This window comes from Sorex fumeus, unplaced genomic scaffold (assembly GCF_029834395.1).
Source record: "Sorex fumeus unplaced genomic scaffold, SorFum_2.1 ptg000067l, whole genome shotgun sequence".
NCBI lineage: Eukaryota > Metazoa > Chordata > Mammalia > Eulipotyphla > Soricidae > Sorex > Sorex fumeus.
In genome coordinates this window covers 2,806,721-2,822,880 of record NW_026606124.1, presented here as the reverse complement: position 1 = coordinate 2,822,880, position 16,160 = coordinate 2,806,721, and the positions used below count along the sequence as shown (strand labels likewise).

Here is a 16,160-nt window from a genome sequence, read left to right as displayed (position 1 = left end):
ACAACTCAAGGCCAGGATAGAAGATTGTCTCCTCCCCGTATAAATCACGTCACAGCAAGACGTGAGGGCCATGGACCCAGAGATCCCACTGCCACCTACCCCCTTCTTCCACCCGCTCCTTCAAGTACAGATGCAGCCCTTCCTTCTCGCCTTGATGAACAATGCATGTTCTCCTGCCCCTCACTGCATCTCCACCCTCAGACGCCCTCAAGCACCACTCCAGCACACCCTGACAGCCAAACGTCCTGGGCTGTATACTTTCTTCCAAGGCTCCCCAGCTCTAAACTCAGTCCTCACATGGACACGGCCCTGTATCTGGAAAGGCTGCATGTGTCCAGGTCATGTCAAACCTCTAAGCATAGAGCATTAGTGACAGGAGGGTTCCTCCAGGATCATGAACTATGTACGATGTGACTCAATGTTGTGGAGGTCTCACACACTCACTGGTGAGAGCTCTCTGGTTCCTTTTTTGGGGGTGAGGAGAGTATAGAAACACTGGCTAATAAATCCCTCTCGAATCAACCTTAATGGGCACTAAGGGACCATAGAGCTCCCACAGAAGGGATTCAGGTACTTGGCTTGCAGGTAGCCAATCTGGGTTTGATTCCCTGCACAGCCCCACATGGTCCCTGCCATGGCTACAGGGAGTGACCCCTGACACACAGCCAGGAGTAGCCCCGGAGCACCACTGGGTACTGTCCCCAAACCAATAATACATAATAAAGCAATCTTCCCCAAGAGGCAATTGGTGCCGTATCCCCCTGAAAGAAGCTGTTACAAGGTCAGGAATTCTCTATTAGGCCCTACCATGGACTGGTCCCTGTCTGTCCCCCTCACTTAACCTCAGACCCCAGATCCCACTGTTCTCCAGGAGCGCTAACTGTCTTACCCAAGCCGCCCTCTCTGCACACACACTCCCCTTTTCCCAGTGCCACCAGGCACATGCGCGTGGGATCTCAGCTTCTGTCCACTGTGCCCTCCCATGCTACAGACGCTCTCGCACAGACAGCTGCTCTTCTTTCCACAGCCCAACCTGTCCTCTGCACTGCCAGCCCCAGGAGGACCCTGGTCAATGTACCCCCAGATCCACCTGCACTTGGCGCCTCCACGGCTGGGGCGGGGGCATAAGTCTGCGCTAACATCCTGAAGGAAAGGCAAGATGCCAGAAGGGAACTGAAAAGAGGAGGAAGAGGCAGAGATGGCCCCAAAGTTCTATGTCAGACACTACAGAAGGTGATTCCACAGGAAGAAGCAGGATTGCCACTGATGGGGGTGTTGGGGGTAAGGAGAATGACATCACTCTGACAAGTTGAATTTAAGGAGTATGGTGGGCACTAACCAGTCCTCCCTCAGCTTGGTACTAGTGGCCCTGAAGTGGCACTCGGTATGTGGCAAGAAGGCACACACTGACGAAACAGCTGCATTTGCAGAGACCAATTTGGTTTCTAGAATGTCCTAATGAGAGCTTTATAAAAACCTTCAGGCATTAGACAACAATGGGACAGGACCCAGATACCACAGCCCTTAGTCAAGCGCTGGAACTCTTCTACTGAGCCTGACAACTGACTTCTCCATGAGAAGCTGTCTGAAACACTTGGCATCAAAAGCACAAGTGTCTGTTACTGAGGGAAGAGTCTGAATAAGGTCCACCGGTCCCACAGCCCTATCCTTCCACCCTGGAGCACACCCATGACAACATGTCACCCCAAGACAACTGCTCCCTTGACTATGATGCCAGAAACACAGAAGAACGCCACCTTAAAGGGACTCACTCCAGGGCTAGAGCACGTGCTTTGTATGTTGAAGGGCTGGGTTTGCAACCCAAGAGTGGCCAGGGCTGACACATGAGCACAGAAACAGGAGTACCCCCCAAACAAAAACCCAAAGGAAGAGAAGGAACCTGCTCCAAGCACCGCAGCATCTGTGAACAGCCGAGATGCTCTGCAGGAAGCGTGTCTGCGAGACAGCGACCTACGAGTGCAGGTTCTCCAGCCCCCCACCACCTCAGACCTGCCTCCGAGACAAGCACCTGTCAAAGCTGCAAACAAAATGAAGAATTGCTGGGGTGAGGGTCAGGGATGGGGACACACTGTGGGGAGATCGAGGCATGCTGGACTCCTTCATGGTTGGAGGGAGCAAAGCAAACTGAGCAGCTGACACACGGGGCTCTGCATGGGAGGGTTACAGGCCCCCAGAGGGGCACACTGTCTTCATGGCCAAGTCCCTCAATGATCTCTCCTAAACGCAAAGATTTATTTCTTCCTGAATTCCTTTGGCTCACATACACGCAAATAAAGCCCATTTCCTGGCTATCTGTTCTGAAGGAGATAAACACACGGCTGGTCGTGAAAGTCCTTAAACACTTCCAGAGGAACCTGATGAAGAGGGCAGACAGGGCTGAGAGGCAGACACAGAAAGGCCAGCTGAGGAAGCCACGGCCAGCTGGAATGGTGAGAGCCAAGCCTGGCCCCAGCTACCTCCCCACGATGGCCAGAGGGCAAGAAGAGTTCACACAGCACAGGAGCAGATCACCTGTGGCCTCATGAGCTACGCCCTCGCAAAGCAGGAAGCAGAGCCTCCACCTCGAGAAATGGGGAGGAGTGGGTGTAGGCCACACACTGGCACACAGGCTCCCAGTGACATGACATGGTCCAGAGCTATTTCTCACTCCCACGTATCAACTCCATGCCGAGCGTCCACAGGGCCCTTCACTCACTCCCCTCACCAGCGCCTGCCAGGCCTCCACAGAGCATCTCCTCACTCCACCAGGTGCCCCGCTGTCCATGCCTGACGGAACACGCACTCCCCACTGAGCTCAGCCTGCAGGGCCTCTCCTGCCTCCCTCACGTGGGGTCCCCATCTCCTAGGATACTTCAGCGACTTGCAGGCCCCTTGCTAGTGACTCAAACAGAATGGAACACTATCTCAGTGGCCGAACTGTCGTCGCTAATTCTTTGAGATTATGAATACCAGGCAAAGACTCTTCTGGGAAGCTGTACAATTCTCCTACCGGGTACTTCTGGCACCCACCCACCACTGAACACAGACCGTTCATACAAGTCCAGCGTTTCATAACACACACACACACACACACACACAAGCTGTCCTTAAGAATTTCCAATTACGAGTCTGGATTGTGATCAATTCAAGGGGTGACAAGGGGTTCCCATTATTTAGGTCCAAGCTGGAGGATTGTCTGTCAATCCTGGAGACAGCAGCACTGTCAAAGGGCCTGAAAAGGCGTTCCAGGGAGAAAAGACTTCGATTAAACAAAGAGCTAAATTTAGTTGCTTCCTGAGTATGTTTTCCCAATCAACAGACCTTTTCTAACACTGTTGCCTTCACGCCTCCCCCCCGCACCTCCCCCCCCCCCAGTTGGCACAGAGCACTGCCAAGAGGAATATGAGCAATTAAGAGAATAATGGCTCAGAAATTGTTGACACCACTTAGCATGCCGTCAGCGCTGAAAGCCCGCCGCAGCCAGCTGTCAGATTTCTAGACTCCCAGCCATCTCCCGAATGGGTAGTAAACATACTGTTCTTTTGCTACTCGGGCAAGTAGACAATATGGTATCTGGGATCCTGGAGTACAAATGCTACAGGCTACAGAGATGAGTTACCTAGACCACCCTCCACGACCACTGATGTAAGTCGATCCACTTCTGAGAGAAATACTTCACCATCAGACCGTCTTCCTCTGGGCCAGAGAGATAGTACAGTGGGTAAGGGCACTTGCTTTGTCGGCCGTCAACCTGAGTTCGATCCCCGGCATCACATATGGTCCCCTAAGCACTGCCAGGAATGATCCTTGAGTGCAGAGCCAGGAGTGACTCCTGAGCATCGCTGGGTGTGCCCCCCCCAAATCCCCAAAACTGAACTACCCTCCTCCTCTTACAACTGTATCCTTCTCCCTTTTCAGCCACATTTAGACAAGAAAGATGTGACAGATAAGACTTGTAATAGTCTTTGCCTTTGGGGGCCTCAAGGTACTGACCTCTTATACTAGGTGCTCAAGTAAACCAACAATGACATTTCATGTCCCAGGTTGTCTCCCACATATCCCACATAATTTGCTCTGTTCTGATCCAAGCACTTGAAGAGCAGATCTAACTGGAAACACAATTATCTATGTTCTGGGTATCTGCAGAAAAACCTACGTTGAAGCCTGTCTTGGAGCTGGAACAGACATACATGCCAGCAAAATCTGTAGGCAAAACCAGGAAATAGCTCAAAGGCTTGGAGCAACTCCTGGTATGAATAGAGCATCAGGGCCAAACCCTGGTATAGGTACCAGAGACTGCCCCCCTCAGTACCACTGGGCCAAAGCAGCTCAGCATCGTGGGCCCTGAAACTGTATGGTCCTTTTTTTTTTTTGCCCTTTGGGTCACACCCAGCAAGACTCAGGGGTTACTTACTGGCACTGCACTCAGGAATTACTCCTGGCGATGCTCAAGGGACTATATGGGATGCTGGAATCGAACCTGGGTTGGAAGCGTGCAAGGCAAATGCCCTACCTGCTGTGCTATCGCTCCAGCCTCTGTATGGCCCATTTTTACCAAGCTGTGTAATACTAGAAGTGGTCCCCAGGGCCCACGCCACTGCTAGGAAGGACCCTCCCCCCAACTCCAACAATTTTTCTATAAGCTCCTTTGCAAGATAATTGCTTGCACTACTTTCAGCATACGTCCTAACAAAAGGGCTTCATTTTCACACCTTATCATGGCTGAAAAGAGAAAAGACAGATGACGTGAAGGAACACGGCCCTCCTCACCCAGTAATACAGCAGTGCAATACAACTGGTTGTTACCGCCCACAAGCTACCATGGTCTGTAGCAGAAGTTTCCTAAGATGGGCTGGCGATAGCTCAAAGACCTGGTGTTCACACTCTGCCCTGAGTTCAAGCTCTGCATGTCTCTCCCACAACACAAGCAAGGACCCAAGCACTGAATCCTCAGGCTCACTATCGGACCCACCGGGCCAACTATCGCCAGGAATGACCCCTGGGCCCGAGGAGTGCTGCAGAGAAATGTCTCCTCCTACTACTACCAAATCACAAAATCAAGTCCTCAAAAAATACAGTTCACACAGCCAGAATTCTTTTTTCTCATGGATGTCAGAATGGAGGGACCCTCTGTGCAACCGAGAACCCGTCTTCTATAGAAATTCCACGCCACTTTGTTTTTCCCCCGTGTTTTCTTTTTTCTGTTTTGTTTTGGGTCACATCTAGTGATGCTCAGAGGTTACTCCTGACTCTGTGCTCAGGAATCACTCCTGGGATACTCAGGGGACCATACAGAATGCCAGAGATTGAACTGGGTCAGCTGCACGCAAGGCAAAGGACCTACCCGCTGTGTTATCTCTCCAGCCCCTCTTCCCCTCCCCCGTGTTGAACTACTCCACAATTGCCCCTAAGTTTCTCTACCACCACTAACAAGCAAAGTTTATACTCCCTATGTCCTGAACTTTAACTAGATGCTTATTATACATAATTCCCTCTCCATGTACTAAAATTATTACAAACACACACACACACACACACACTTTAGCGCATGTTTTGTTTTTGCTGGGGGAGGGGTGTCATAACTGGTTATGTTCAGGGTTAACTCCTGGATCTGTGCTCAGGGACCACTGCTGGTGGGGCTCGAGAGACCTTTTGGGATGCCAGGGATTGAATTTGTATCCGTCGTGTACAAGGCAAGCATCTTATCTGCTAGTCCCACTCTTCAGCTCTGAGGCGTATTTGGTGAACATGGGTTTCAAACCTTAGACCAAGGAGCCCAGAAAATAATACTCAGCGAAGGGCAGGGCCAGAGATAAGGCAGAGATACCTCCCCACAGCTGCGTGACCTGCTTTATAGGCCTAAAGTTGAAGAAACGTTCCATTAGCCAAATGACATATTCCAGCACGTCCATGCTTCTTCACAGCCAAAAGAGTCAAGGAACCGATACATGCCACCCATGCATGATTACAAACCGTTTATGGTACTTCCTTCCAGCCCCTCCTCCCCTCCTGCCTCATGTGAGCTACTGTCATGGCAGAACATCAGCAGTTCGACCTCTCCTGGCTTTTCCCACTTAGGACTGCTACAAAACTTTCCCCCTAATTATTAAAAAGTCTTGGTAAAATTTCTGATGGCTGCATATAATCCCTTAGGATTAATATACAATAGTTTACAACTCCCTTGTAGACTTCACACTGACTCATTCACTCAACCAAACACAAAAGGAGCAGGTGCAATACACAGTGACCGACATAACTACCAAGGCACTGCTTTATCTCCGTTATTATGGTGAGCCAATCCCAATGACCAGAGCAAGCACGAGATGAGTACAGCGTAGTAAACTCAGAGATGAGTACAGTATAATTTATCGATCTGTTCTGTTTGAGGGTCACACCAAGAGGTGCTCTGGAGCTACTCTTGGCTCAGTGGCTGACTGGCTCAGTGCTCAGTCCCTACAGTAAGTGAGGAACTATGAGGTGCCAAGGATCAAACCTTCTGCATACAAGTATGCGCTCAGCCCTTTGAGCGCTCTCCAGTCCCTATGGTAATTTACTGAAGCCTTAATAATGTTAGTCAATGGTCTCGATCATCCAATTCCCTTTCTTTTCGATCATGTGGGAGTGGAACCCAGAGCCTTATATATTCTGCACATGCATTCGACTGCCAAGCTACGATCCCAGCAATCCCCAGAAACTGTTTTTCATTCAGCAAACAACTCATAACACAAACCTGAACTACAAGATGTACTGGCAGAACTAAAACCTCATGGGAAGGGGGGCGTTCCGGTCCGTCCTTCACGCCCCACCGAGGTCACCAGTTGCCCCCCACGAGCGGCTCTCCAGCACGGCCACAGCCCCAGAAGCACAAGGACTTAATGCAGAACCCAGCAGCTTGGAGCAGAAAAGTGAACGGACTATGCGTTAATCCAGGCCATCATGTCTGCCCGGAGGCGAAAGGGTGTTGCCCCATTCACCCTCTCTTCTCTAGAAAGAAGGATGGCGGCCACATGGGAGCCTTGTGGACAGCAGGCATGAGCCGGGGGAGTGGGGGCGACTAAAACCTCATGGGAAGGGGGGCGTCTCGGTCCGCCCTTCACGCCCTACCGAGGTCACCAGTTGCCCCCCACGAGCGGCTCTCCGGCACGGCCACGACCCCAGAGCACAGAAACAAATTTCTTAATTATCTGACTTTCAGTAGAAATACTTCCAGGGTTAATAAGTAAAATAGCAGAAATCCAAAACCAACATTTAATTCTTGAACCCAGCCGTAGAAAGCAAATCACTTCACAATGCTTTGTCAGCATGTCTGATTGGGGGGGGGGGGGCGGTAAACTCTAAATAATAGTGGTGAATCTTTTATTGAAACAATGAATCTAATCAAAGCAGATAGAGTGTTAACTAGAATTCATCTGCCCCACAGGGACTGGGAGGGGTGGGGGGTGGGTTTTATTGGTGTTCTTCATGGTAAAAAATAAGTATTGGTAAAGGGAAATGTGTTTGATATTTGCATGACTGAGACCTAAACCTGAAAGCTTTGTAACTTTTCCCACAGTGATTCAATAAATAAATAAATTAAAAAAAAAAAGATGTACTGGCAGAAAATAGGGAAACCAAAGTGAAAACAGATCTGATTAAGTGATACTAAAATAAAGAGCAGACCAGATGCTCCAGATACAGGGTATTAGTGGACAAGTAGGGAAAGTAGCACCCATCTCTATGGTAGGAATATGCCAAACTGGCTACAATTCCCAAGAGAGATTAATGGCAAACTAGCCACCAGGTCACAAACGTGAATTCCGAATGCAAAGTTGCCTCGAAAGGGTGACTCTGCTTCAGGCGTGCAGAGAGGAAGGCAAGCGGGTAGGTCCTGAGCACTCACCTGTGCAGAACTCTTTGCCCACGCTGTGGGGCACGGTAATACGGCGGTACACAATGGGCTCAGATTCTAGGATGTTCTCGTCATGACGGTAGCGAGCAGGCCTTTCATTGGGGACGCCACGTGAGCGGGCGCCGCTTCTCCTCTCGTAGGTGTCGATCTCCTCAAACACCGCTGCCTTGTCGAAAAGGGCCAGGTTCCCTTCAAAATCAAAATCAGTGTCTGGGATCTCCTCGATGTCATCCCCGAAGCACTCGTCATCCTTATTCTTCATTTGGCCGTTCTTTAAGCCACTTTTCTTTGGAGTTGCCTGGTTTGGGTGCCTGCTGCTGGATGACCCTGGACAAGAAGCAGAGGCAAACATCAGCGTGTCTGCAGAAAACCCCAAGCAGCAGCAGAAACAGAGTACATTATCAGTCCTTAGTGGCGGTGTCACAGGAATCAAAATGAAAACTTTGTAAGTAAGCTATGCCTAAATCACATTATCGTACAGAAATACAAGATTTCGTATTATCCAAGAAATATCATGCAGAATATAAGATTTCATATTATCCAAGAAAAGTGGAAATGAAATATAAACGGTACTCATGAAAATCTTTGTCTTGTGTAGGTGAAGCAGAATAATTTCAACGGAAGAAATTTCTCTATGAGGTAAGAGGAAGGAGAGATAACGGGCTTCTCCAGTGTAGTAAAAGCCACTTGCAGAAATCTTAAACCAGTTTTCCCCTCATCAGAAAATTGATAATGGGGGCCAGAGTGACAGTATATCAGTAGGGCATTTGCCCTGCACACGGTATACTCAGGTTTGATCCCCAGCCCCTTATGGTTCCCCAATCACTACCAGGAGTGATAGGAATCCTGAGTGCACAGCCAGGAGTAAGCCCTGAGCATCACCAGGTGTGATCCTAAAGGACGCCCAACCAACAAAAGAAAACCGATAATGACAGAGGCTTTCTGAAAGTCTGAATACCAAAAGTCAAGTAGAAGGACAATACCTCTTCCAACAACTATACCTCATCTATCAATGCTCACAGAATACTGCATCGACTACCTCAATTATTATCAAACAGGCAACCTTCTGATTTGTTTGGTTACAGGTATAAATGCATGAGGGAATTCTGATTTAAACAAGGCATTCCAGACCTTGAGTCAAGATATACAGCTTCCAGTGTAAATTGGTGTTCTGATTAATCAATTTGTTTCTGTTCAATTAGCATGATCTCTTTTCTAATGTTATCACTTCTAGATAAGCAATTCCTGCTCCACCAAATACTAACAAGGACCAAGATCTGACCCCAAGGAAATTACACTAAGATGCACTTCCCCACTGGCGTAGCCACCCACCCTCCACTCTCGGACTCCATCTGGCCAATACTCCCATCAGTCACCTATTCTAGCAGTCTTGGAAGACCCCGAAGACTTCTTGAAACATTCACTCCCAGAGAATTCAGAAGAGAATCTTTCATTGGATTCTCTCCACCGACCACCCTGAAAGAACAGGCAGACCAGATGATGGTTAAACCAAACTGAATCTCTAATATGGTCTAAATAAATGCAGTGAACTTCCCCTTTGAGAGAACGAGCTTCTTGATTAGTAAAAAATATAGAGGTTGCGGGGGCTGGATCGATAGCACAGTGGGTAGGGCATTTACCTTGCACACGGCAGACCCGGGTTCGATTCCCAGCATCCCATATGGTCCCCCGAGCACTGCCAGGAGTAATTCCTGAGTGCATGAGCCAGGATTAACCCCTGTGCACCGCCGGGTATGACCCAAAAAAAAAAAATATATATATATATATACAGAGGTTGGAATGAAAAGCAATCCACCTCATACTATGCTGCTCGTAAACGCCACAATACATCCTCTTCTATCCAAGACTATATGACAGAAAGCTAGGAATTTGTACACATGTATGAGCAAGTGGGCACACGCGCGTGTGTGTATAACTTGTGTAGCTTGTGACTGAACCCAGGGTCTCACACACACAGCATGCATTCTACCACTCGGCCACTTGCCCTGCCTGCTGGTTAAAGGGTTAATCACTATCATGTTATTTATTTTATGCCTGTCAGTCAACTTCATTTCCTTGTAATACTTGTAATACATATAACAGTCATTCCATAGTGTATCCTCAGCAGGGTTTTCCAGCATACAGCAGGCAGGCTGTTCATTAGTATTTGTTTAAAGAATTAACACCAGCATAAGCAATTACAACAACTATTCTAAAAGATGAGAACCATGCAAATATAACTATGCAAATATGGATGGTTCAAGAATTCCTAATACCAAGTGTTAGCATGAAAAAGGACTCTGCTGCCAGTACAAATGAGATGCAAGCCTCTGCGAAAAAACAAACAAGGCCGGGGCAGGAGACGTGCAGGGGAAGGCGCTTGCCTTGCATGCAGTTCAGTCAAGCCTGATTCAATCTCAGGAATTACATGGTTTCCTGAACACCACCAGGAGCAACCCCAACCGTAGCGTTGGGAGTAACCCCAGTAACTCCAAGCACTGCCAAATGTGCCCCCACACCAAATCAAAAGGCTGACCCAAAGAGGAAGAGTTGGCTTAGTGAGCATCAACTGCTCAGGCTCTCCAGTGCTGGAGGCTGCCAGGGAGATCCCAGCCATGCTGGGCAGGGAGAGAGCCAACAGTGCAGGAACAGAACTCAGACTCTTAACCAATGAACTATCCCCCTGGTCCTTCTATAATTTTTATCTGAGTGGTTTGGGGCTACATTCAGTGGTGTCCAAGGCTTACTTCTGGCTCTACACTCAGGCATCAGATGGTAGTGTTGGGTGACCATATTGGTACCAAGGATTAAATCCAAGTTGGCCACATGCCAAGGCAACAGCCTCACCCACCGAATTCTCTCTCCAGCCTCTCCCTACTTTTTAAAAAACAGTAGTAAACACAGCACAAAGCCTACTTTTTTTGCTTTTTGGATCACACCCGGCGATGCACAGGGGTTACTCCTGGCTCTGCACTCAGGAATCACTCCTGGTGGTGCTCGGGGGACCATATGGGATACTGGGAACCGAACCCAGGTCGGCTGCGTGCAAGACAAACGCTCTACCCGCTGTACTATCACTCCAGCCCCAAGCCTACCGTCTTAAATAGTTTTTTTTGGATCCATACCTAGTTGGGCTCAGGTGACGATGTGGTACTGGGGATCAAACAGGTGCTTCCTGCATGCAAAACCATGATCCACACCTTTGAGCGATCTCCCCAGCCACTAGTTAAGCTTTTAGATGCATAGTTCAGTGACATTGATCATATTCACATTGCTATAAAACTATATCCTTTTTTATTTTTTTTATTTGGGGGTTGATTTTGTTTTGGTTTTGGTTTGGGGGCGAAGTATACTAAGGGCTTATTCCTGGCTCTGCGCTCAGGACCACATGGGGTGCAAGGCAAGTGCTTTACCCACTGTACCACTTCTCTAGCCCTAATGTTGTTTGCTTGGGGGCTCTAACCGACAGTGCTCAGGGCTTACTCCTGGCTCTGTGTTCAGGGATCACTCCTGATGGGGATCAAAGCCAGGTTGGCAGCATGCAAGGTAAGTGCCTTACCCGCTGTCCTACCTCTCCAACTGGTCTATCTATCTATCTTCAAAGCATATGAAAATGACTAAGTGGCTTAAAAAGTGGCCTGTAAAGAAATTACACAATGGGGCTGGGGAGACAGCTCAAAGGCCTGGCATGCATTCGGCTCCCAAAATGATCCCCGGCACTGTATGGCTATAGTATCACCAGCCCAACCACCAAAATCATTAGGCCCACATAGCCAGGACAAAACATATTATGAGCAGGTTTCTAGCAGGGCACCACTAGCAGGTCCCCCACAAAAAAAGAAATTAATAAGATAGTGGTTCCAACTTTTTAACACCTACTGATTGGCACTGATTCATAGATTGGCCATTAAAACACATACTGAACACTAATAACATTCAATACTAATTTTTAACTAATAAAAAAAAATGAAGAGAATGGCAGAGCTAACACTTCCCTATTCTAAGTAAACGCCTTTATCATGGGGCACTGAGAGAGCTCAAAGGGCTGGAGCACATGATTTACAGGTAAGAGGTTCAGGCTCAATTCCTGGCACAGCATGGTCCCTCAAATAACCAAGAGTTTTTAAAAACTGAATCAATGAAAAAATAAAGGGCTTTGTTTTGTTTCATTTTTAGCCGGAAGGAGGCTTTGTGGTCTTCCCGGTGGAAATCAGAGAGGCAAGGATGCAAGATGGCACGTTTAACACTCGAACTTGAAAACCCAGTGCTGCTGGGCCAGCACTACTGGGGGCCATCAGAGCTATGCCTGGCGCTGACCAGGGTAGACACATGTAGTCATATATGAAACGCTGGACCTCAAACACTTTCATCCTTTTAAGCTATTCCCCAACCCAAGAATAAAGCTTTTGGAAAAAAAATTTGAGAGCAGGAGAGATGTACAGTCTTGCACGTGACCAACCTGGGTTAAATTCCTGGCATCCCAAATGGTCCCCCAAGCCTGCCAGGAGTGACCCCTGAGCACAGAGCCAGGTGTCAGCTGGGTACAGCTGGGTGTGTCCCAAAACAAACATAAACAAATAAAACGGAGAAGCTTGGAGCTAGTTCAATGGCAAAGTCATGTGTAAGGCTACGGGACCAATCCCAGAACGTCTGTTTGGGATGCTGGCACCACAGCCAAGAGTGTTCAACATACAGCAAGCAAGGGTGCAAGAATGTCAGCCAGTCATTTGACCCCAGGTCACTGTGACAATAAAAGGGAGTGGAAAGAGGGAAAGTAAATAAATGGAATATCACTAAGAAACTTCATCTCAAGTGAAGTCTTAGAATCTGCAAACTAAAGGGGCTGGAGCGATAGTACAGCAGGGAGGGCATTTGCCTTGCACGCAGCTGACCCGGGTTTGATTCCCAGCATCCCATATGGTCCCCCGAGCACCGCGAGGAGTAATTCCTGAGTGCAGAGCCAGGAATAACCCCTGTGCATCGCCGAGTGTGACCCAAAAAGAAAAAAAAAATCTGCAAACTATAGTATTGGGACCAAATTCAGTGTCTATAAACAGATTTTTCATTGGAACACAGTCACATCTGTCACATATGCCAAAGCTGCTTTGTGCTACTAAAGCACAGGTAAGTATTTGAGTATATTTTGGCAGCAACATCTGGCACTTTTTTTCACTATGCTCTAATCATGCCTCTCAGACGTGAATTGTTTCCAGCTGTGAGTGATATTACATTTAACGAATTAACTGAACCTGGGACCAATTCTTTGCCTACCTTTCATTCAAAGCGTCACTATTATCTTACCTCTCCAGGAAGTTCACCCTTCGTGATGTGAAGTTAGAACTCTACAGACTGCATTTCGACTTCCTTAGCTGGCATCCTGTTAGGTTTCCTGCCAGCAGTGCGTATGTGAAGAGACTTGGAGGAAGAAGGAAGGGACTTTCTCGCCTTTGGAATTCCCACCAGCACTTCCCTGTCAGTTCCAGTCCAGAATGTCTAGACAGAATCAGCTTTATCGCAGCCTGCAGATGTACCAGCACCAGCTCTATGAAACCCCTTCTCTACACTCTAACGTTCTCATAACACAAGGTCTTCCCTTTGTTTACTCTCCTCACGTCACTTTCTGCTTTTTATACGACGCCTATTTAAATAATTCCCTCTACTAGATTTTCTCATGTAATCAATCTGGCTACCATTTTCCTTAGTTATATATATATACCACTGTCACTGTCACTGTCCTCCCGTTGTTCATCGATCTGCTCGAGCGGGCCCAGTAACATCTCCACTGTGACACTTGTTACTGTGTTTGGCATATCGAAGTGGGCGAGATACTCTTGGTAGCTTGCCAGGGCTCTCCGAGAGGGGCGGAGGAATCAAACCTGGGTCAGCTGGGTTGGCCGCGTGCAAGGCAAACGCCCTACCCACCATGCTGTCACTCCAGCCCAAGATTTTTAAAATAAATGAATCTACAATCAACCACTCCATTTTAACCAAATATCAATTTTTAGTAAGCAAAGGATATTTTCACTCAATAATAAAATATTACATAAAGCAGTTTATTTTAAATTTGAACTTTTCCATCATCTCCAATGTGTACAGTATGTAGATAAGGTAGTAAACTGATGAGACAATTAAGAGTTCTTAAGCAGCTCTGTGGGAGAGCATATGCTTCACATTTCATTTCCAGAACACACACATAGAAAGATGATTTATCAATGTCACAGAAAAATTTGACTCTGAAAAAGGAAACCAAACGAACCTATCAATTTGAAACTATCAATTTGGGGGCTGGGAGGTTTGGTCCACACCTTACCATGCTCAGGGCTTGCTCCAGGGATCACTCCTGGCGATGCTCAGGGGATCATATGCAATGCTAGGATCAAACGGGCTCTCTGCCCGAAACAATGAAAATGCAAGCCCTGTCCTCAGCTAACATTTTACTCACCCCAACCACCTTACTGTCACTCCAAATCACTCCTACAGACCCAACAGTCAAACTGCCTGCACTTTCCCAACATGGCACTTTCAGTAGACCCCTGCTACAGTCAAGCAATTTTCCAAGATTCTCCTTACCCCGCAGCCAACTGTTGTTGCCGACCAGCATCCAGACCCTGTTATCAAAACCCACTCTTGCTCAGTTGGATAACCCGTGGGTGAAGGAGCCAGTGCGCACCAGGAAATGATTTAAGCACAGGCACTGGAAGCACTCATTGGTTAGGAAGACAGGACAGGTGGCAGCTGGGGCGAAGCAGTAACTCTTGCAACAGTTTCCAATCAGGCTTCTTCACTCCAGAGTAACTCCAAGTTCCTAAGTAAGTGGAAACTTTCCCTTCCCACATGATATCTATTGATGTATGGAAACATTCGGCATTTGTGAGTGGTTAAAGGATGCTCCTGGCACCTAGCAGAATCCAGAGGTAAAGGTAAATGTAAAGGCCCTCCCATTGATCGTCGATTTGCTCGAGCGGGCCCAGTAACATCTCCATTGGAGACTTTGTTGTTACTGTGTCTGGCATATCGAATACGTCACGGGGAGCTTGCCAGGCTCTGCCGTGCGGGCGAGATACTCTCAGTAGCTTGCCGGGCTCTCCGAGAGGGGCGGAGGAATCGAACTCGGATCAGCCATGTTGGCCGCTTGCAAGGCAAACGCCCTATTCTGTAACAAAGGGGACCATCTTCTACAACTAGACCCTAACCATGAGTCCTGAAGATAGAATCCGGAAGATGATACACTAGAAGAGATGCTGTCCTCTTTTCGCTTTTTTTTTTTTCTGGGTCACACCCAGAAGTGCTCAGTACTTCTGTGCTCAGGGGTCACTCCTGCCAGGCTTGGGGGACCATACAGGATGCCAGGGACCCAACCCAGATTGGCTCTGTGCGAGGCAAATACCTACCCGCTGTACTATTGCTCGGGCCCAGAAAGACACTGTCTTTTCTCCTCTGAAGAATGTTCATCGGGGTGAGACACAGAGACCTGCTGGAGCCAACTAGAACCGATTTATGGAAAAAAACAGCACACAAAGAAGAGCTTCAGGGCTGCAGCGATAGCACAGTGGGTAGGGCGTTTGCCTTGCACGCGGCCAACCCGGGTTCGATTCCCAGCATCCCAGATGGTCCCCTGAGCACCGCCAGGAGTAATGGAGTAATTCCTGAGTGCAGAGCCAGGAGTAACCCCTGTGCATTGCCGGGTATGACCCAAAAAGCAAAAAAAAAAAAAAAAAAAAAAAAAAGAAGAGCTTCAGAAAAACAAGGTTGATATGCCATTTTTACTATAACCAAGTATGTCTGTGCCAACATCTTAACCTTTGCTTTCTTTAAAACTTCTGAATAAAGTCACCATTCTAAATATGAGAAAATTAACTAAGCTCCAAATTCACAGAGCAAAAATGCCTGTTGGAATTTCAACTCAGATCTGTCACATTCCAAATACCATTCTATTTCCACATATAAAAATAAGAATGGGAGGAAGTGGAGAGAGAGTACAGTGGAGTGGCTACGGATCTTGCCTTGTACACAGCCAGGTTCAATCCCTGGCACCACATATGGTCTCCCAAGCCTCACCAGGCGTGATCCCTGAGCGCGGGGTCAGGAATAAGCCCTGAGAATGGTCAGGTATGACCCCCCCCCAAAAAAAAAAGGTAGGGAAGTCATGCAACTCAGACTGAGATGAAATTTAATCAACAGAAAAGATCATGTATAGAATAGAAAATAAACATATAAGGCAAAAACAAAAACCCTACTTTCTTGAAAATAAATTTTTTTTTTTTTTGCTTTT

General features: G+C 47.7%; 2 protein-coding genes across 2 annotated transcripts in view; one reads left to right on the top strand and one right to left on the bottom strand.

Annotated features, from left to right (window-relative positions):
• Window positions 1–16,160, top strand: part of ARID3B (AT-rich interaction domain 3B) — a 208,617-nt gene that overhangs the window by 80,975 nt on the left and 111,482 nt on the right. The gene's annotated exons all lie outside the window — the stretch shown is intronic.
• Window positions 1–16,160, bottom strand: part of EDC3 (enhancer of mRNA decapping 3) — a 46,476-nt gene that overhangs the window by 6,354 nt on the left and 23,962 nt on the right. Inside the window, exon 4 of the mRNA XM_056128782.1 lies at window positions 7,880–8,215. Coding sequence (XP_055984757.1) covers window positions 7,880–8,215 — 336 coding nt within the window. The remainder of the gene's footprint in view (window positions 1–7,879; window positions 8,216–16,160) is intronic.